This window comes from Pecten maximus, chromosome 1 (genome assembly GCF_902652985.1).
Source record: "Pecten maximus chromosome 1, xPecMax1.1, whole genome shotgun sequence".
NCBI classification, from domain to species: Eukaryota; Metazoa; Mollusca; class Bivalvia; order Pectinida; family Pectinidae; genus Pecten; species Pecten maximus.
Window position 1 is genome coordinate 4939299 of NC_047015.1, and position 23188 is coordinate 4962486.

Consider the following 23188-nt stretch of genomic DNA (forward strand, 5'->3'; position numbering starts at 1 on the left):
CTACCTTGTAATTGCATTTGTTCATCCTCCGCTTCAGCTTCCGTTTCACTTTATCCTCTCTCTGCTCACCATTTCCCTGTCAATCACATATCATCATCAGTATATAAATAGCACAGGAAATATATCCTCAAATAAGTTAGCAATACAGTATAATGAACCATAATTTCTTTTTTTCTTTTCACCTTTTTTTCTTCATTCCCTTCTTCCAATGGTTGATTTTTTGTGATTTTACTATAACTTTTAAACAAATAAAATGTTCTATATCGAGCATTCTTGAACCAAACCAATGCTACAATAAAAGCCTATAACAAAAACTTATTAATAAAAACATCTCTTAGATCAAAATTCTTTTTAAACGAGCCTTCAACTACCACCCTACTCTACCTATTATGTGTCAGGACCCTGTCACTCCCCTACTCTACCTATAAGGTATGTCAGGACCCTGTCACACCACCCTACTCTACCTATATAGGTAATGTCAGGACCCTGTCACAAACCCCCTACTCTACCTAGATAGGTCTGTCAGGACCCTGTCAATCTTCACTTCCTACTACTCTAACTATATAGGTATGTCAGGACCCTGTCACTCCGACCTACTCTACTCTAACCTATACTAGGTAAGTGTCAGGTCCCTGTCACACCCCTCCTCTACCTAATGGTAGGTCAGGGGACCCTGTCACTCGCACCCTACTCTATACCTATAAGGTATTCAGGGACCCTGCACGTCCGACCTACTCCTACCTATATAGGTATGTCAGGCCTGTCCACCACCCTACCTGACCTATATAGGTATGTCAGGACCCTGTCACTCCACCCTACTCTACCTATATAGGTATGTCAGGACCCTGTCACTCCGACCTACTCTACCTATATAGGTATGTCAGGACCCTGTCACTCCACCCTACTCTACCTATATAGGTATGTCAGGACCCTGTCATACCACCCTACTCTACCTATATAGGTATGTCAGGACCCTGTCACTCCGACCTACTCTACCTATATAGGTATGTCAGGACCCTGTCACACCACCCTACTCTACCTATATAGGTATGTCAGGACCCTGTCACACCACCCTACTCTACCTATATAGGTATGTCAGGACCCTGTCACTCCACCCTACTCTACCTATATAGGTATGTCAGGACCCTGTCACTCCACCCTACTCTACCTATATAGGTATGTCAGGACCCTGTCACTCCGACCTACTCTACCTATATAGGTATGTCAGGACCATGTCACTCCACCCTACTCTACCTATATAGGTATGTCAGGACCCTGTCACTCCACCCTACTCTACCTATATAGGTATGTCAGGACCCTGTCACTCCACCCTACTCTACCTATATAGGTATGTCAGGACCATGTCACTCCACCCTACTCTACCTATATAGGTATGTCAGGACCCTGTCACTCCGACCTACTCTACCTATATAGGTATGTCAGGACCCTGTCACTCCACCCTACTCTACCTATATAGGTATGTCAGGACCCTGTCACTCCACCCTACTCTACCTATATAGGTATGTCAGGACCCTGTCACTCCACCCTACTCTACCTGTATAGGTATGTCAGGACCCTGTCACTCCACCCTACTCTACCTATATAGGTATGTCAGGACCCTGTCACTCCGACCTACTCTACCTATATAGGTATGTCAGGACCCTGTCACTCCACCCTACTCTACCTATATAGGTATGTCAGGACCCTGTCACTCCACCCTACTCTACCTATATAGGTATGTCAGGACCATGTCACTCCACCCTACTCTACCTATATAGGTATGTCAGGACCCTGTCACTCCGACCTACTCTACCTATATAGGTATGTCAGGACCCTGTCACTCCACCCTACTCTACCTATATAGGTATGTCAGGACCCTGTCACTCCACCCTACTCTACCTATATAGGTATGTCAGGACCCTGTCACTCCACCCTACTCTACCTGTATAGGTATGTCAGGACCCTGTCACTCCACCCTACTCTACCTATATAGGTATGTCAGGACCCTGTCACTCCGACCTACTCTACCTATATAGGTATGTCAGGACCCTGTCACTCCACCCTACTCTACCTATATAGGTATGTCAGGACCCTGTCACTCCACCCTACTCTACCTATATAGGTATGTCAGGACCCTGTCACACCACCCTACTCTACCTATATAGGTATGTCAGGACCCTGTCACTCCACCCTACTCTACCTATATAGGTATGTCAGGACCCTGTCACTCCGACCTACTCTACCTATATAGGTATGTCAGGACCCTGTCACTCCACCCTACTCTACCTATATAGGTATGTCAGGACCCTGTCACTCCACCCTACTCTACCTATATAGGTATGTCAGGACCCTGTCACACCACCCTACTCTACCTATATTGGTATGTCAGGACCCTGTCATACCACCCTACTCTACCTATATAGGTATGTCAGTACCCTGTCATACCACCCTACTCTACCTATATAGGTATGTCAGGACCCTGTCACACCACCCTACTCTACCTATATAGGTATGTCAGGACCCTGTCACTCCACCCTACTCTACCTATATAGGTATGTCAGGACCCTGTCACTCCACCCTACTCTACCTATATAGGTATGTCAGGACCCTGTCATACCACCCTACTCTACCTATATAGGTATGTCAGGACCCTGTCACACCACCCTACTCTACCTATATAGGTATGTCAGGACCCTGTCACTCCACCCTACTCTACCTATATAGGTATGTCAGTACCCTGTCATACCACCCTACTCTACCTATATAGGTATGTCAGGACCCTGTCACTCCACCCTACTCTACCTATATAGGTATGTCAGGACCCTGTCACTCCACCCTACTCTACCTATATTGGTATGTCAGGACCCTGTCACTCCGACCTACTCTACCTATATAGGTATGTCAGGACCCTGTCATACCACCCTACTCTACCTATATAGGTATGTCAGGACCCTGTCACTCCACCCTACTCTACCTATATAGGTATGTCAGTACCCTGTCATACCACCCTACTCTACCTATATAGGTATGTCAGGACCCTGTCATACCACCCTACTCTACCTATATAGGTATGTCAGGACCCTGTCACTCCACCCTACTCTACCTATATAGGTATGTCAGTACCCTGTCATACCACCCTACTCTACCTATATAGGTATGTCAGGACCCTGTCACACCACCCTACTCTACCTATATAGGTATGTCAGGACCCTGTCACTCCACCCTACTCTACCTATATAGGTATGTCAGGACCCTGTCATACCACCCTACTCTACCTATATAGGTATGTCAGGACCCTGTCACTCCGACCTACTCTACCTATATAGGTATGTCAGGACCCTGTCACTCCACCCTACTCTACCTATATAGGTATGTCAGGAAGATTTTTTTCATTAGAACGAGTAATATGCACAAAGCAATGCTCTAGGCCTAATTTTGTCAAAATCACTTCATTCTTTCAGAAAGAGAACAATTTCACAGATTGATCTCTATTTCCCTTATTGAGTCCGATCATTTATTTGTAGGAGGGCTAGACTATCTGTTTATTTACATTGACACCCCCCCCTTTCCCATCAAATAATGCTGAAGACTAAATTTGGTCACAACCAACTCAGCCGTTCTAGGCTAGTAGCATTGTAATGGAGAAACAGACAACATACTAAAACATATCTCTAAAGCTGGTTTCATATTGTTAAAGTGATTAGTAAAGTTGTTAGCAGAGCAAAGAGTCACTAGGCGTTGATGACTGGAGAATTCTCACTAATTACGATGAGAAGCCTACCTTGTAATTGCATTTGTTCATCCTCCGCTTCAGCTTCCGTTTCACTTTATCCTCTCTCTGCTCACCATTTCCCTGTCAATCACATATCATCATCAGTATATAAATAGCACAGGAAATATATCTTTAAATAAGCTAGCAATACAGGATAATGGACCATAATTTCTTTTTTTCTTTTCACCTTTTTTTCTTCATTCCCTTCTTCCAATGGTTGATTTTTTGTGATTTTACTATAACATTTAAACAAATAAAATGTTCTATATCAAGCATTCTTGAACCAAACCAATGCTACAATAAAAGCCTATAACAAAAACTTATTAATAAAAACATCTCTTGGATCAAAATTCTTTTTAAACGAGCCTTCAACTAAAGGCCTCTTTTCTCTGGAGTGACCTTTATAGACAGGTTTCATTGCAGGATTTTTTAATCCTCTCCTCAAAAATAAAAACCCTTATGGCTTTCTTTTTTACAAAAACTAATCCCAGTAAATAATCAGCTGTCCCCTAACACAGTCACTCAGTGTGTTTATATTACACCTGTATACCTATCCCAGTAAATAATCAGCTGTTCCCTAACACAGTCACTCAGTGTGTTTATATTACACCTGTATACCTATCCCAGTAAGTAATGAGCTGTCCCCTAACACAGTCACTCAGTGTGTTTATATTACACCTGTATACCAGTCCCAGTAAGTAATCAGCTGTCCCCTAACACAGTCACTCAGTGTGTTTATATAACACACCTGTATACCTATCCCAGTATGTAATCAGCTGTCCCCTAACACAGTCACTCAGTGTGTTTATATAACACCTGTATACCAGTCCCTGTATGTGAATGGTTGGTTTTGTCTCCTAATGCAGTTGCTATGAAACCTTTTTGACATACATCTTTTCAATGAATTAAACAATTATTTTAATTATTTCTAAGATATAATACATAATGATTAATATGTGTAAAGCAAACCCAACAGTGCATGGTGTTACTCCTCTAACATTATAAATAAACATCACTGTCTCTCCATCTATTGGATACATCACCGAAACATTCTCTCCATCTATTGGATACATCACCGAAACATTCTCTCCATCTATTTGATACATCACAGAAACATTCTCTCCATCTATTGGATACATCACCGAAACATTCTCTCCATCTATTGGATACATCACCGAAACATTCTCTCCATCTATTGGATACATCACCGAAACATTCTCTCCATCTATTGGATACTTCACAGAAACATTCTCTCCATCTATTGGATACATCACCGAAACATTCTCTCCATCTATTGGATACATCACCGAAACATTCTCTCCATCTATTGGATACATCACAGAAACATTCTCTCCATCTATTGGATACATCACAAAAACATTCTCTCTATCTATTGGATACATCACAGAAACATTCTCTCCATCTATTGGATACATCACAGAAACATTCTCTCCATCTATTGGATACACAAGTGCTTAAGGAAGCTCACCAAAATATCTAAAGGTAAAAGTCATGGTTACCTAGTTACCTATCACACACAGGTAAAAGTCATGTTACCTAGTTACCTATCACACACAGGTAAAAGTCATGTTACCTAGTTACCTATCACACACAGGTAAAAGTCATGGTTACCTGGTTACCTATCACACACAGGTAATCGTCATGGTTACCTAGTTACCTATCACACACAGGTAAAAGTCATGGTTACCTATCACACACAGGTAATCGTCATGGTAACCTAGTTACCTATCACACACAGGTAAAAGTCATGATTACCTAGTTACCTATCACACACACACAGGTAAAAGTCATGGTTACCTAGTTACCTATCACACACACAGGTAAAAGTTATGGTTACCTAGTTACCTATCACACTCAGATTAAAGTAATGGTTACCTAGTTACCTATCACACACAGGTTAAAGTCATGGTTACCTAGTTACCTATCACACACAGGTAAATGGCATGGTTACCTAGTTACCTATCACACACACACAGGTAAAAGTCATGGTTACCTAGTTACCTATCATACACACAGGTAAAAGTTATGGTTACCTAGTTACCTATCACACACAGGTAAAAGTTATGGTTATTTAGTTACCTATCGCACACAGGTAAATGGCATGGTTACCTAGTTACCTATCACACACAGGTAAAAGTCATGGTTACCTAGTTACCTATCATACATTACAGATAGTTGGTATGGAGGAGATAGTACAGATAGTTGGTGTGGAGGAGACACTACAGATAGTTGGTGTGGAGGAGACACTACAGATAGTTGGTGTGGAGGAGACACTACAGATAAGTTGGTGTGGAGGAGACACTACAGATAATTGGTGTGGAGGAGACACTACAGATAGTTGGTGTGGAGGAGACACTACAGATAGTTGGTGTGGAGGAGACACTACAGATAGTTGGTGTGGAGGAGACACTACAGATAGTTGGTGTGGAGGAGACACTACAGATAGTTGGTGTGGAGGAGACACTACAGATAGTTGGTGTGGAGGAGACACTACAGATAGTTGGTGTGGAGGAGACACTACAGATAGTTGGTGTGGAGGAGACACTACAGATAGTTGGTGTGGAGGAGACACTACAGATAGTTGGTGTGGAGGAGACACTACAGATAGTTGGTGTGGAGGAGACACTACAGATAGTTGGTGTGGAGGAGACAGTACAGATAGTTGGTGTGGAGGAGACACTACAGACAGTTGGTGTGGAGGAGACACTACAGATAGTTGGTGTGGAGGAGACACTACAGATAGTTGGTGTGGAGGAGACACTACAGACAGTTGGTGTGAGGAGACAGTACAGATAGTTGGTGTGGAGGAGACAGCTACAGATAGTTGGGTGGAGGAGACACTACAGACAGTTGGTGTGGAGGAGACACTACAGATAGTTGGTGTGGAGGAGACACTACAGATAGTTGGTGTGGAGGAGACACTACAGATAGTTGGTGTGGAGGAGACACTACAGATAGTTGGTGTGGAGGAGACACTACAGATAGTTGGTGTGGAGGAGACACTACAGATAGTTGGTGTGGAGGAGACAGTACAGATAGTTGGTGTGGAGGAGATAGTACAGATAGTTGGTGTGGAGGAGACAGTACAGATAGTTGGTGTGGAGGAGACAGTACAGATAGTTGGTGTGGAGGAGACACTACAGATAGTTGGTGTGGAGGAGACACTACAGATAGTTGGTGTGGAGGAGACAGTACAGATAGTTGGTGTGGAGGAGACAGTACAGATAGTTGGTGTGGAGGAGACACTACAGATAGTTGGTGTGGAGGAGACACTACAGATGGTTGGTGTGGAGGAGACACTACAGATGGTTGGTGTGGAGGAGACACTACAGATAGTTGGTGTGGAGGAATAACTACAGTAGTTGGTGTGGAGGAGACACTACAGATAGTTGGTGTGGAGGAGACAGTACAGATTGTTGGTGTGGAGGAGACAGTACAGATAGTTGGTGTGGAGGAGACAGTACAGATAGTTGGTGTGGAGGAGACACTACAGATAGTTGGTGTGGAGGAGACACTACAGATAGTTGGTGTGGAGGAGACACTACAGACAGTTGGTGTGGAGGAGACAGTACAGATGGTTGGTGTGGAGGAGACACTACAGATAGTTGGTGAGGAGGAGACAGTACAGATAGTTGGTGTGGAGGAGACAGTACAGATAGTTGGTGTGGAGGAGACAGTACAGATTGTTGGTGTGGAGGAGACACTACAGATAGTTGGTGAGGAGGAGACAGTACAGATAGTTGGTGTGGAGGAGACAGTACAGATAGTTGGTGTGGAGGAGACACTACAGATAGTTGGTGTGGAGGAGACAGTAGAAATGATTAGATTAGTCACTATGTCTGTTTCATTACTGGATTGCTAAGGTTTAGTTGCTGCCTAGCTCTTTATCTCAATATAATATCACTGTTTCTGAATTTGTAGATTTAATGCCAGAATGTCAAACATTAATCAAGGCAAACAAACCGCTGGGTGATTGCTGAACTACATGCAATAATAAATGAGCAAAAAAAGGCTAACATATGGTGGACGGTAAGTATTCACACAGCACAAAGGTAGCAGTGTTATCTCATGTAGCTTACAGATCTAGGCATATAGCTCAATAAAAGTCACTAAAAAAATTACCCCAGCCTTGTTTTTCTTCTGAAGAAAACAGCATAAAACATGCATCAGTTAAAAAAAATGAGAATTGTAATAATGTGTATTGCAAAACAAAATTGGGTTTTGCATAAAAAAAAGTGAGTTATATTTCTCATCACTGTTATATGCTGCAGATCACCAAAATGGCAACTCTTGTTAAAATTAGTCAATATCAGGAAAATCTCAAAACATTAGTTCTGGGACAATTGACTGATATTCCAAACACTTCAATTCTGATTTATTACATTGTATATGTCTTTGTATTAAATTAAATGACGTACATTTACCAAAAATATCCTTAGTAGTACATATACTGCCAAAGGAATATCACTGACTTCTCAATATATATCGTACAAACCAGAAGTATACTGCAAAAATAAAAAGAGGACAGTGCCTAGATGTCACAACATGCAATGGAAAACTAGTGAACTGTACTGAACAAACTGACTTACCGGCCCCATGTTGGTGAGTTTACATCGGACCTCGGGTAGGCTGAAATAATGCTTCAGGGCTCGATCATGTAGGCCATCATACTGAAGGGTAGCTCGCTTTGAAAACAAATAATACACTTTTGTCAATATTTCACATCTCATGATTTGCACTCACAAAAATTAACTCTATATTCCTAAGGGTGTGTGTTATATGGTGTCATCATCACCGTCACATTAACGTGTGTGTTATATGGTGTCATCATCACCATCACATTAACGTGTGGGTTATATGGTGTCATCATCACCGTCACATTAACGTGTGGGTTATATGGTGTCATCATCACCGTCACATTAACGTGTGGGTTATATGGTGTCATCATCACCGTCACATTAACGTGTGTGTTATATGGTGTCATCATCACCGTCACATTAACGTGTGTTTATGGTGTCATCATCACCGTCACATTAACGTGTGTTTATGGTGTCATCATCACCGTCACATTAACGTGTGTTTATGGTGTCATCATCACCGTCACATTAACGTGTGTTTATGGTGTCATCATCACCGTCACATTAACGTGTGTTTATGGTGTCATCATCACCGTCACATTAACGTGTGTTATATGGTGTCATCATCACCGTCACATTAACGTGTGTGTTATATGGTGTCATCATCACCGTCACATTAACGTGTGTGTTATATGGTGTCATCATCACCGTCACACTAACGTGTGTGTTATATGGTGTCATCATCACCGTCACACTAACGTGTGTGTTATATGGTGTCATCATCACCGTCACATTAACGTGTGGGTTATATGGTGTCATCATCACCGTCACATTAACGTGTGTGTTATATGGTGTCATCATCACCGTCACACTAACGTGTGGGTTATATGGTGTCATCATCACCGTCACACTAACGTGTGGGTTATATGGTGTCATCATCACCGTCACATTAACGTGTGTTATATGGTGTCATCATCACCGTCACATTAACGTGTGTGTTATATGGTGTCATCATCACCGTCACATTAACGTGTGGGTTATATGGTGTCATCATCACCGTCACATTAACGTGTGTTATATGGTGTCATCATCACCGTCACATTAACGTGTGTGTTATATGGTGTCATCATCACCGTCACATTAACGTGTGGGTTATATGGTGTCATCATCACCGTCACATTAACGTGTGTGTTATATGGTGTCATCATCACCGTCACATTAACGTGTGTTATATGGTGTCATCATCACCATCACATTAACGTGTGTTATATGGTGTCATCTACTATATAGACCCTCACTACACTGTACTATATAGACCCTCACTACACTGTACTATATAGACCCCCTCACTATACTCTACTATATAGACCACTCACTACACTGTACTATATAGACCCCCTCACTACACTGTACTATATAGACCCTCACTACACAGTACTATATAGACCCCCTCACTACACTGTACTATATAGACCCCCTCACTACACTGTACTATATAGACCCTCACTACGCTGTACTATATAGACCCTCACTACACTGTACTATATAGACCCCCTCACTATACTCTACTATATAGACCCTCACTACACTGTACTATATAGACCCTCACTACACTGTACTATATAGACCCTCACTAAACTGTACTATATAGACCCTCACTACACTGTACTATATAGACCCCTCACTACACTGTACTATATAGACCCTCACTACACTGTACTATATAGACCCTCACTACACTGTACTATATAGACCCTCACTACACTGTACTATATAGACTCCCTCACTACACTGTACTATATAGACCCTCACTACACTGTACTATATAGACCCTCACTACACTGTACTATATAGACCCCCTCACTACACTGTACTATATAGACCCCCTCACTACACTGTACCATATAGACCCTCACTACACAGTACTATATAGACCCCCTCACTACACTGTACTATATAGACCCCCCTCACTACACTGTACTATATAGACCCCCTCACTACACTGTACCATATAGACCCTCACTACACAGTACTATATAGACCCCCTCACTACACTGTACTATATAGACCCCCCTCACTACACTGTACTATATAGACCCCTCACTACACTGTACCATATAGACCCTCACTACACAGTACTATATAGACCCCCTCACTACACTGTACTATATAGACCCCCTCACTACACTGTACTATATAGACCCTCACTACACTGTACTATATAGACCCCCTCACTATACTCTACTATATAGACCCTCACTACACTGTACTATATAGACCCCCTCACTACACTGTACTATATAGACCCCCTCACTACACTGTACTATATAGACCCTCACTACACTGTACTATGTAGACCCTCACTACACTGTACTATATAGACCCCCTCACTACACTGTACTATATAGACCCTCACTACACAGTACTATATAGACCCCCTCACTACACTGTACTATATAGACCCCCTCACTACACTGTACTATAGACCCTCACTACACTGTACTATATAGACCCCCTCACTACACTGTACTATATAGACCCTCACTACACTGTACTATATAGACCCCCTCACTACACTGTACTATATAGACCCTCACTACACAGTACTATATAGACCCCCTCACGACACTGTACTATATAGACCCCCTCACTACACTGTACTATATAGACCCCCTCACTACACTGTACTATATAGACCCCCTCACTACACTGTACTATATAGACCCTCACTACACAGTACTATATAGACCCCCTCACTACACTGTACTATATAGACCCCTCACTACACTGTACTATATAGACCCCCTCACTACACTGTACTATATAGACCCCCTCACTACACAGTACTATATAGACCCCCTCACGACACTGTACTATATAGACCCCCTCACTACACTGTACTATATAGACCCCCTCACTACACTGTACTATATAGACCCTCACTACACTGTACTATATAGACCCCCTCACTACACTGTACTATATAGACCCCTCACTACACTGTACTATATAGACCCCCTCACTACACTGTACTATATAGACCCCCTCACTACACTGTACTTATAGACCCTCACTACACTGTACTATATAGACCCCCTCACTACACTGTACTATATAGACCCTCACTACACTGTACTATATAGACCCCCTCACTACACTGTACTATATAGACCCTCACTACACTGTACTATATAGACCCCCTCACTACACTGTACTATATAGACCCCCTCACTACACTGTACTATATAGACCCCCTCACTACACTGTACTATATAGACCCCCTCACTACACTGTACTATATAGACCCTCACTACACTGTACTATATAGACCCCCTCACTACACTGTACTATATAGACCCCTCACTACACTGTACTATATAGACCCTCACTACACTGTACTATATAGACCCTCACTACACTGTACTATATAGACCCTCACTACACTGTACTATATATATATTTATATTGACCACTTTACTATAATATGCTATACATTGATCAAAATGAATTCAAACAACATTTAGATTTAATCCACATTTGTGTATAACAGGCTAGTACAATCACACAACAAGTATAGGTATTGATTGGTACTGTTATTGTTTCCTCTATTGATTTTACTCATGCTAAAACTAATTTGGATAGTTCCACCCGGTCGACACACAAACACAGGTAAACAAACACACAAAGGTAAACTAACTAAGTAACAGAGCCATTAATTTTACATCTATACTGCAAGTCTCCTTTGTAAAATAAACAAATCTGATACATATTCCCTATGCTGGGCAAAATTTTAATCCTATCCAAGTCAGATTGCAAGAGTTTATCTATCACTATCTACACAGACAGACTGGAGTTTAGAGTCACCATCTACACTGACAGACTGGAGTTTAGAGTCACTATCTACACAGACAGACTGGAGTTTAGAGTCACTATCTACACAGACAGACTGGAGTTTAGAGTCACTATCTACACAGACAGACTGGAGTTTAGAGTCACTATCTACACAGACAGATTGGAGTTAAGAGTCACTATCTACACAGACAGACTGGAGTTTAGAGTCACTATCTACACAGACAGACTGGAGTTTAGAGTCACTATCTACACAGACAGACTGGAGTTTAGAGTCACTATCTACACAGACAGACTGGAGTTTAGAGTCACTATATCTACACCGACAGACTGGAGTTTAGAGTCACTATCTACACAGACAGACTGGAGTTTAGAGTCACTATCTACACAGACAGACTGGAGTTTAGAGTCACTATCTACACAGACAGACTGGAGTTTAGAGTCACTATCTACACAGACAGACTGGAGTTTAGAGTCACTATCTACACAGACAGACTGGAGTTTAGAGTCACTATCTACACAGACAGACTGGAGTTTAGAGTCACTATCTACACAGACAGACTGGAGTTTAGAGTCACTATCTACACAGACAGACTGGAGTTTAGAGTCACTATCTACACAGACAGACTGGAGTTTAGAGTCACTATCTACACAGACAGACTGGAGTTTAGAGTCACTATCTACACCGACAGACTGGAGTTTAGAGTCACTATCTACACAGACAGACTGGAGTTTAGAGTCACTATCTACACAGACAGACTGGAGTTTAGAGTCACCATCTACATAGACAGACTGGAGTTTAGAGTCACTATCTACACTGACAGACTGGAGTTTAGAGTCACTATCTACACTGACAGACTGGAGTTTAGAGTCACTATCTACACAGACAGACTGGAGTTTAGAGTCACCATCTACATAGACAGACTGGAGTTTAGAGTCACTATATCTACACCGACAGACTGGAGTTTAGAGTCACTATCTACACAGACAGACTGGAGTTTAGAGTCACTATCTACACAGACAGACTGGAGTTTAGAGTCACTATCTACACAGACAGACTGGAGTTTAGAGTCACCATCTACATAGACAGACTGGAGTTTAGAGTCACTATATCTACACCGACAGACTGGAGTTTAGAGTCACTATCTACACAGACAGACTGGAGTTAAGAGTCACTATCTACACAGACAGACTGGAGTTTAGAGTCACTATCTACACAGACAGACTGGAGTTTAGAGTCACTATCTACACAGACAGACTGGAGTTTAGAGTCACTATCTACACAGACAGACTGGAGTTTAGAGTCACCATCTACATAGACAGACTGGAGTTTAGAGTCACTATCTACACTGACAGACTGGAGTTTAGAGTCACTATCTACACTGACAGACTGGAGTTTAGAGTCACTATCTACACAGACAGACTGGAGTTTAGAGTCACCATCTACATAGACAGACTGGAGTTTAGAGTCACTATATCTACACCGACAGACTGGAGTTTAGAGTCACTATCTACACAGACAGACTGGAGTTTAGAGTCACTATCTACACAGACAGACTGGAGTTTAGAGTCACTATCTACACAGACAGACTGGAGTTTAGAGTCACCATCTACATAGACAGACTGGAGTTTAGAGTCACTATATCTACACCGACAGACTGGAGTTTAGAGTCACTATCTACACAGACAGACTGGAGTTTAGAGTCACTATCTACACAGACAGACTGGAGTTTAGAGTCACTATCTACACCGACAGACTGGAGTTTAGAGTCACCATCTACACAGACAGACTGGAGTTTAGAGTCACTATCTACACAGACAGACTGGAGTTTAGAGTCATTATCTACACAGACAGACTGGAGTTTAGAGTCACTATCTACACAGACAGACTGGAGTTTAGAGTCACTATCTACACAGACAGACTGGAGTTTAGAGTCACTATCTACACAGACAGACTGGAGTTTAGAGTCACTATCTACACAGACAGACTGGAGTTTAGAGTCACTATCTACACAGACAGACTGGAGTTTAGAGTCACCATCTACACAGACAGACTGGAGTTTAGAGTCACTATCTACACAGACAGACTGGAGTTTAGAGTCATTATCTACACAGACAGACTGGAGTTTAGAGTCACTATCTACACAGACAGACTGGAGTTTAGAGTCACTATCTACACAGACAGACTGGAGTTTAGAGTCACTATCTACACAGACAGACTGGAGTTTAGAGTCATTATCTACACAGACAGACTGGAGTTTAGAGTCACTATCTACACAGACAAAAAATCTTATAAAAAATTACGTTCAAACTTTACAGACTGTACCTGACTCTGTATACACTGGTCAATAAAACTGTTGTGGTGGTGTTTGATATTTTGATCAGCTTGCTAGGAGCCGACAGGTAACATGAATTATTTATACGCGTTCATATGTTTGGAATAGTATTCTCCATCAAACAAGGATGTTTCCATGGAGCTGACATGCTTTGTTGAAGCTGATTTGCCTCAGTGACTCCCAAGAGACCAGAGTATTTATATATAGATATGTTAATCCTCGATGCCTGGTTACTTCAGTCTGTGTTCCTACAATGCTTACGCATTGTTATTGGATATCCTACCATTTATTACATGACATTGACTACATGATTAAATACCTAGTACATTGTTACCTAATGACAGGAGCAGGGACTCCAACACTTCAGTTAATGATGCCCCGGATATACCCGAGGTTACAGTATAACAATACCAGCCCCGGATATACCAGAGGGTACAGTATATCTATATAAACCCTAATACCAGCCCCAGATATACCCAGAGGGTACAGTATATCTATATAAACCCTAATACCAGCCCCAGATATACCCGAGGGTACAGTATATCTATATAAACCCTAATACCAGCCCCAGATATACCAGAGGGTACAGTATATCTATATAAACCCTAATACCAGCCCCAGATATACCCGAGGTTACAGTATATCTATATAAACCCTAATACCAGCCCCAGATATACCCGAGGGTACAGTATATCTATATAAACCCTAATACCAGCCCCGGATATACCAGAGGGTACAGTATAACAATACCAGCCCCAGATATACCCGAGGGTACAGTATATCTATATAAACCCTAATACCAGCCCCGGATATACCCGAGGTTACAGTGTAACAATACCAGCCCCTGATATACCCGAGGTTACAGTATATCTATATAAACCCTAATACCAGCCCCAGATATACCCGAGGGTACAGTATATCTATATAAACCCTAATACCAGCCCCAGATATACCCGAGGGTACAGTATATCTATATAAACCCTAATACCAGCCCCAGATATACCCGAGGTTACAGTATATCTATATAAACCCTAATACCAGCCCCGGATATACCCGAGGGTACAGTATATCTATACCAGCCCCGGATATACCCGAGGGTACAGTATAACAATACCAGCCCCAGATATACCCGAGGTTACAGTATATCTATATAAACCCTAATACCAGCCCCAGATATACCCGAGGTTACAGTATATCTATATAAACCCTAATACCAGCCCCGGATATACCCGAGGGTACAGTATAACAATACCAGCCCCAGATATACCCGAGGGTACAGTATATCTATATAAACCCTAATACCAGCCCCGGATATACCCGAGGGTACAGTATAAGAATACCAGCCCAGGATATACCCGAGGGTACAGTATAACAATACAAGCCTCAGATATACCTGAGGGTACAGTATATCTATATAAACCCTAATACCCCGGATATACCAGAGGTTACAGTATAACAATACCAGCCCCAGATATACCAGAGGTTACAGTATATCTATATAAACCCTAATACCAGCCCCAGATATACCCGAGGGTACAGTATATCTATATAAACCCTAATACCAGCCCCGGATATACCCGAGGGTACAGTATAACAATACCAGCCCCAGATATACCCGAGGGTACAGTATATCTATATAAACCCTAATACCAGCCCCAGATATACCCGAGGTTACAGTATATCTATATAAACCCTAATACCAGCCCCGGATATACCCGAGGTTACAGTATATCTATATAAACCCTAATACCAGCCCCGGATATACCAGAGGGTACAGTATAACAATACCAGCCCCAGATATACCCGAGGGTACATTATATCTATATAAACCCTAATACCAGCCCCAGATATACCTGAGGTTACAGTATATCTATATAAACCCTAATACCAGCCCCAGATATACAAGAGGTTACAGTATACCTATATAAACCCTAATACCAGCCCCAGATATACCCGAGGTTACAGTATATCTATATAAACCCTAATACCAGCCCCAGATATACCAGAGGTTACAGTATATCTATATAAACCCTAATACCAGCCCCGGATATACCAGAGGTTACAGTATATCTATATAAACCCTAATACCAGCCTTGGATATACCCGAGGTTACAGTATATCTATATAAACCCTAATACCAGCCCCAGATATACCAGAGGTTACAGTATAACAATACCAGCCCCAGATATACCAGAGGGTATAGTATAACAATTACAGGCCCCAGATATACCAGAGGGTACAGTATATCTATATAAACCCTAATACCAGCCCCAGATATACCCGAGGGTACAGTATATCTATATAAACCCTAATACCAGCCCCGGATATACCCGAGGTTACAGTATAACAATACCAGCCCCGGATATACCAGAGGTTACAGTATATCTATATAAACCCTAATACCAGCCCCGGATATACCAGAGGGTACAGTATAACAATACCAGCCCCTGATATACCCGAGGTTACAGTATATCTATATAAACCCTAATACCAGCCCCGGATATACCAGAGGGTACAGTATATCTATATAAACCCTAATACCAGCCCCAGATATACCAGAGGTTACAGTATATCTATATAAACCCTAATACCAGCCCCAGATATACCAGAGGGTACAGTATATATCTATATAAACCCTAATACCAGCCCCAGATATACCAGAGGTTACAGTATAACAATACCAGCCCCTGATATACCCGAGGTTACAGTATATCTATATAAACCCTAATACCAGCCCCAGATATACCAGAGGTTACAGTATATCTATATAAACCCTAATACCAGCCCCAGATATACCAGAGGTTACAGTATATCTATATAAACCCTAATACCCCGGATATACCAGAGGGTACAGTATAACAATACCAGCCCCGGATATACCAGAGGTTACAGTATATCTATATAAACCCTAATACCCCGGATATACCCGAGGTTACAGTATATCTATATAAACCCTAATACCAGCCCCAGATATACCAGAGGGTACAGTATATCTATATAAACCCTAATACCAGCCCCAGATATACCCGAGGTTACAGTATATCTATATAAACCCTAATACCAGCCCCAGATATACCCGAGGGTACAGTATATCTATATAAACCCTAATACCAGCCCCGGATATACCCGAGGGTACAGTATAACAATACCAGCCCCAGATATACCCGAGGTTACAGTATATCTATATAAACCCTAATACCAGCCCCAGATATACCAGAGGTTACAGTATAACAATACCAGCCCCAGATATACCTGAGGGTACAGTATATCTATATAAACCCTAATACCAGCCCCAGATATACCCGAGGTTACAGTATAACAATACCAGCCCCAGATATACCAGAGGTTACAGTATAACAATACCAGCCCCAGATATACCAGAGGGTACAGTATATCTATATAAACCCTAATACCAGCCCCGGATATACCAGAGGTTACAGTATATCTATATAAACCCTAATACCAGCCCCAGATATACCCGAGGGTACAGTATATCTATATAAACCCTAATACCAGCCCCGGATATACCAGAGGGTACGGTATATCTATATAAACCCTAATACCAGCCCCGGATATACCCGAGGTTACAGTATAACAATACCAGCCCCAGATATACCAGAGGGTACAGTATATCTATATAAACCCTAATACCAGCCCCAGATATACCCGAGGTTACAGTATATCTATATAAACCCTAATACCAGTGCCGGATATACCAGAGGTTACAGTATAACAATACCAGCCCCGGATATACCAGAGGGTACAGTATATCTATATAAACCCCCTAATACCAGCCCCGGATATACCCGAGGGTACAGTATATCTATATAAACCCCCTAATACCAGCCCCGGATATACCAGAGGGTACAGTATATCTATATAAACCCTAATACCAGCCCCAGATATACCAGAGGGTACAGTATAACAATACCAGCCCCGGATATACCAGAGGTTACAGTATATCTATATAAACCCTAATACCAGCCCCGGATATACCCGAGGGTACAGTATAACAATACCAGCCCCAGATATAACCGAGGGTACAGTATATCTATATAAACCCTAATACCAGCCCCGAATATACCCGAGGTTACAGTATATCTATATAAACCCTAATACCAGCCCCGGATATACCAGAGGTTACAGTATATCTATATAAACCCTAATACCAGCCCCGGATATACCAGAGGGTACAGTATATCTATATAAACCCTAATACCCCGGATATACCCGAGGTTACAGTATATCTATATAAACCCTAATACCAGCCCCGGATATACCAGAGGGTACAGTATATCTATATAAACCCTAATACCCCGGATATACCCGAGGTTACAGTATATCTATATAAACCCTAATACCAGCCCCGGATATACCCGAGGGTACAGTATATCTATATAAACCCTAATACCCCAGATATACCAGAGGGTACAGTATAACAATACCAGCCCCGGATATACCAGAGGGTACAGTATAATTATATCAATATGAATAAGTAGAAGTTTTTATCACAACATGCTCAAAAGGAGGAAATCAGTAGCTCTACAATCTGACAATTTTCTACTAATTAGGGACTACTGTTAGAAGTATGTACAGTTTGTTTAACTTTCAAACCTAACATAACAAATTGTCATCAATTCTGGGGTTTTCATTCAATAATTCGTCAACAGTGACAATACGAATCTTTGATCAACAGGTGAACCATGAAATCACTTTACAAAGGATTGGCAATAACCGCAAAATATGCTATACAATGAACGACAGATTCCGATCGACGGATGTGGTATGTATCCTCTAATCTACTAATGGTATCCAGTAAATATTGTATTACTATGACAACACTCTGGATCTATTGATTGGAGACTGATGCTGTAGAATACAATCTTCATCATTCAGGCTAATTGATTGCCAACATCTGGAAAACTATAATGTAATTTTAAGCAATATTCTAAATAATGTGCCAGATCAACTATAACACAACATTGTTATGTCACACTTCAAGGCATAGCAATAGACCTCTCAAAAGTGCCAAGACGGATTTAATAAAACCATTTACAGGGCAAAGTTTCAAATTCAAGAGTTAAAAAAAGAAATCTATATTCAGATATAGCATTTTGTCATTTCTTTAAATCAAAATATTAATTACCGAAAAGTGTATCAGAGTGAAGTAAACAACCTTTTTAGTACACTGTCATCTTCCTCAATAAGGAAGAAGTGGGCTGGGTACAGGGGGGATGTGTGTTTATTAGATCGGTAGTATTACAGGATAAGTAGGATTTATTTCGAACAAAATGATGCTTTATTCCGATAACAGTGGCACAGCTAGACTAAATTCAATGTGCACACTAATAAATGTCAGAGTGCGAAGTGATAGGGGAGTCTGGGGTATGTGACACCATGGAAAAAAATGCTCCATATTTGAATAGCGGAGTGAATGGTGGAGATAGGTTTTAAAGTGATTTCAGTATGATTTGGTAAGATTTCATTTCATTTGATATTTTTTTGGTTTCTTTAAAATAAAAAATCTATTATAGGCAAAATAGAACCACAACCAAACAATATGTTGTAACAGCTATCTTTTACTACATGGCTGTTGTTGTTGATATGTTTTACTATTTACATTACTGTTGTTGTTGATATCTTTTACTATTTACATGACTGTCGTCGTTGATATCTTTTACTATTTACATGACTGTCGTCGTTGATATCTTTTACTATTTACATGACTGTCGTCGTTGATATCTTCTACTATTTACATGACTGTCGTCGTTGATATTTTTTACTAATTTACATGACTGTCGTTGTTGATATCTTTTACTATTTACATGACTGCCGTTGTTGATAAAACTAGGCTCGTTTTTTTTTTTTAGAAATTCCAGACATTTAGTTATTCAACTAAAAACCTTCAACATGTTCATCAAAGTATATATAACATAAGGTGATTTATTCTACTCATTTGACAATCGAACATGTCAATCACATGATCTTTGTCAAAGTGTCACTGTCACAATGGATGTGTAAAAGGGCTAGCTAACACAGAAAGGTTTTCCTCTCAGACGTTTTTATCAAAGCATACTCCCTTGGTACACTTAATTATCAAAGTATGCCATCGATAGTTAAAACTGGAAAATAGTTTTGAACATATAGCAGGTCTTCACAACGAGTTAGAATAAACTGTGTCTCCTGTTCTTGAGTACATGCAGATTTTAAACGTCACTTCTAATATTTTCTGGTCTTTTTCAATTTGATACTATCATTTAGATTATTTTTTATATTATTACAATATTTTCCTTCCTTTTTTTTAATTGATGTGAAAACAACCACATTTTTGTGCTAATGGTAGCTATGGCACTGGATTAATATTATATAGCGACCTTTTATTTTTTTTCGTAAATCTCCTTCAAAACAGACTATGAACACTTAAGTAATTGTAGAATTGTGCGAGTATATCTGTTTAATTCAAATATCAAATTCTGAAAATGAAGCTGACATCTACAAGTGTATGTACCTGAGTACTTTTTATACAATAATCTTGGTATTTAAGTCTTTATAGTTTAGCTGAGTAAATCTATAACTTGCTTCCAGAAAAAAAAATGCATTTATTGTGTATTTGTCTGGTACACTGCAACTATTGTATTACAATTGATTGTTGGTATATCAATCCATATATGGTATGACATATATACTGTACATATAAGAGAGTTCTTACCGATTTAAGAGGAGGGTGATCCAACTGTGGGCTATTTACCCCAGATAAGTCAAATCCATCCTCCAACCTTTTGATGTCAAAGTAATATTTTCTGAAAATTACAACAACAAAATGTTTTCAACTTTGATACAACAAGCTATATGAGGGTTGATTAATATGTTGTGAGCCTCATACTGAAGGAAGTACATAAGTACTCAAGGATGTTCTTTATAAGTCCTACTTTTGTACTATTCTCTGACTATATCGGGCCGTGTACCCAAGGACTGGTCTCATTTGGTTAGTTTATATCGACGAGGTAGCACTCTAAAGTAAACAAGACAGGCGGCTTTTGCAAAAGGGACAAAATCAGTTACAGTGAAAGAGTCTGTCATTGCCATGGCTGTCATTCAGGATTGTGGCTTTATTGAGCATTGCTTTATTCACCTGATCTCCATCCATTATACATTCATCAATTTCCAAAACTGAAAACAACTATTTCAGGCACCCAAACCCTAACATACAGTGGACTTTTTTCTGAACAGCCAAGAAAAGGAGTTCTATAAAAGAGGCATTGGGGCCCTTACACACCACTGGCAAAAGTGTATAGATACTTAAGGGGATTATGTTGAAAAATAATACAATATGTCCGGCAAAATTCAATTCCTTCAATATGAGGCTCACAACATATCAATCAGCCCTCATAGGTAATTTGTTTTCCTCGAACAAGTCTACTAGAAGTAGATTATATTTAATGTGAAAAAATCAGCATACATGTATGTTTTCTCACATTTGATTGCGGATGAAAAATAATTTAAATTATTTCTGAAGTTTCGACAAAAGCATTACTGATGACAAAATTAAACAATCGATCTCTGTTCCAATTCCTTCAAAAGAAAGAATATACGAGTTTGTAAATGAGATGTTAAAGAGAAAATCAGCTACATTGGAGTGCAATAAATACACAATTGTATATCAGAGCCAGCTGTGTAATTACAATTCCTGTCATTTCAATTACACTTTTTTTCGAAGCATGCAGAACAATATGTGTGAATTAAACGCTGAATCGATGCTATATGTCAACATGACAATAACACATCTGTCAATATCAGACACCAAAAATAAAGACTAAGACCTACTGACAGCGTCCACTTACAGTTTTCTAGCGACACCCTTGACCACTGCGTCTGACGATGTCATCTTGTTGGTAAGTCAATTATTGGAAATCAAAACATAGCACACGGTTAGATAATCAATCCAGGAAGATGCAACATACTGAATCACGTTTCATATCGTTGTTGATGAACGTAGCACTCCCGACATGTACACAATATCCTTCCGCGAGCGCACCTGCTAACGGTATAGTTCTATACTTATATCAATAGAAAAGTTGATGTTAGATTTTACCGATGCTATTTTTTTAGTATTTACGCACAACTAAGATGACATTATATTGGATCTTTTATCTTTTCTATATATAAATGGGTGTATAACAATTAGTCGATATGTTTATGGTAACCAAGACCGAGAAATATCAATACGCTTTTCCAAGGGAGATAACCGGATCGTTTATGGTAGTATGTAACCGTTGCAAGTATTGTTTGAGAAACTTATGGTTATAATCTGTAAATCAATTAAGAATGTCGATTTAATTGGTGATATCATTTATTTCTATGTAGTAAATAAATTGTATTTTAGGAAACATTTGTATGTGCGTGTTCAAAAGTTTTTTTCTCAACTCTATAGTGATAAATGCCACACTAAAATTTTCATTGAAAGATAAATGGTATAAAGACCTAATTATTAACTGTAAATTTCATCGGGGAAGCATTACAGAATTTGAGGAATAAGGAAGTTCCTTAACTAACATTTCTCCTTCAATCCCAAAAATACTGAATTATCATGGAAAATTTTAATTCCTTTTCCTAAATTGAATTGAACATAGATA

The 23188-nt window shown here is 40.3% G+C and overlaps 1 protein-coding gene across 1 annotated transcript in view; it reads right to left on the bottom strand.

Moving 5' to 3' along the window:
• The window catches only part of LOC117340108, an 85286-nt gene extending 62738 nt beyond the window's left edge, over positions 1-22548 (bottom strand). Inside the window, exons 1-6 of the mRNA XM_033901903.1 lie at positions 22397-22548; positions 21265-21355; positions 8383-8478; positions 7916-7933; positions 3782-3853; positions 5-76 (exon numbers count right to left, since the gene is read on the bottom strand). Of these exons, the coding sequence (XP_033757794.1) occupies positions 5-76; positions 3782-3853; positions 7916-7933; positions 8383-8478; positions 21265-21355; positions 22397-22440 (393 nt within the window). The 5' untranslated portion in view covers positions 22441-22548. The remainder of the gene's footprint in view (positions 1-4; positions 77-3781; positions 3854-7915; positions 7934-8382; positions 8479-21264; positions 21356-22396) is intronic.
• Positions 22549-23188: the final 640 nt, after the last annotated feature.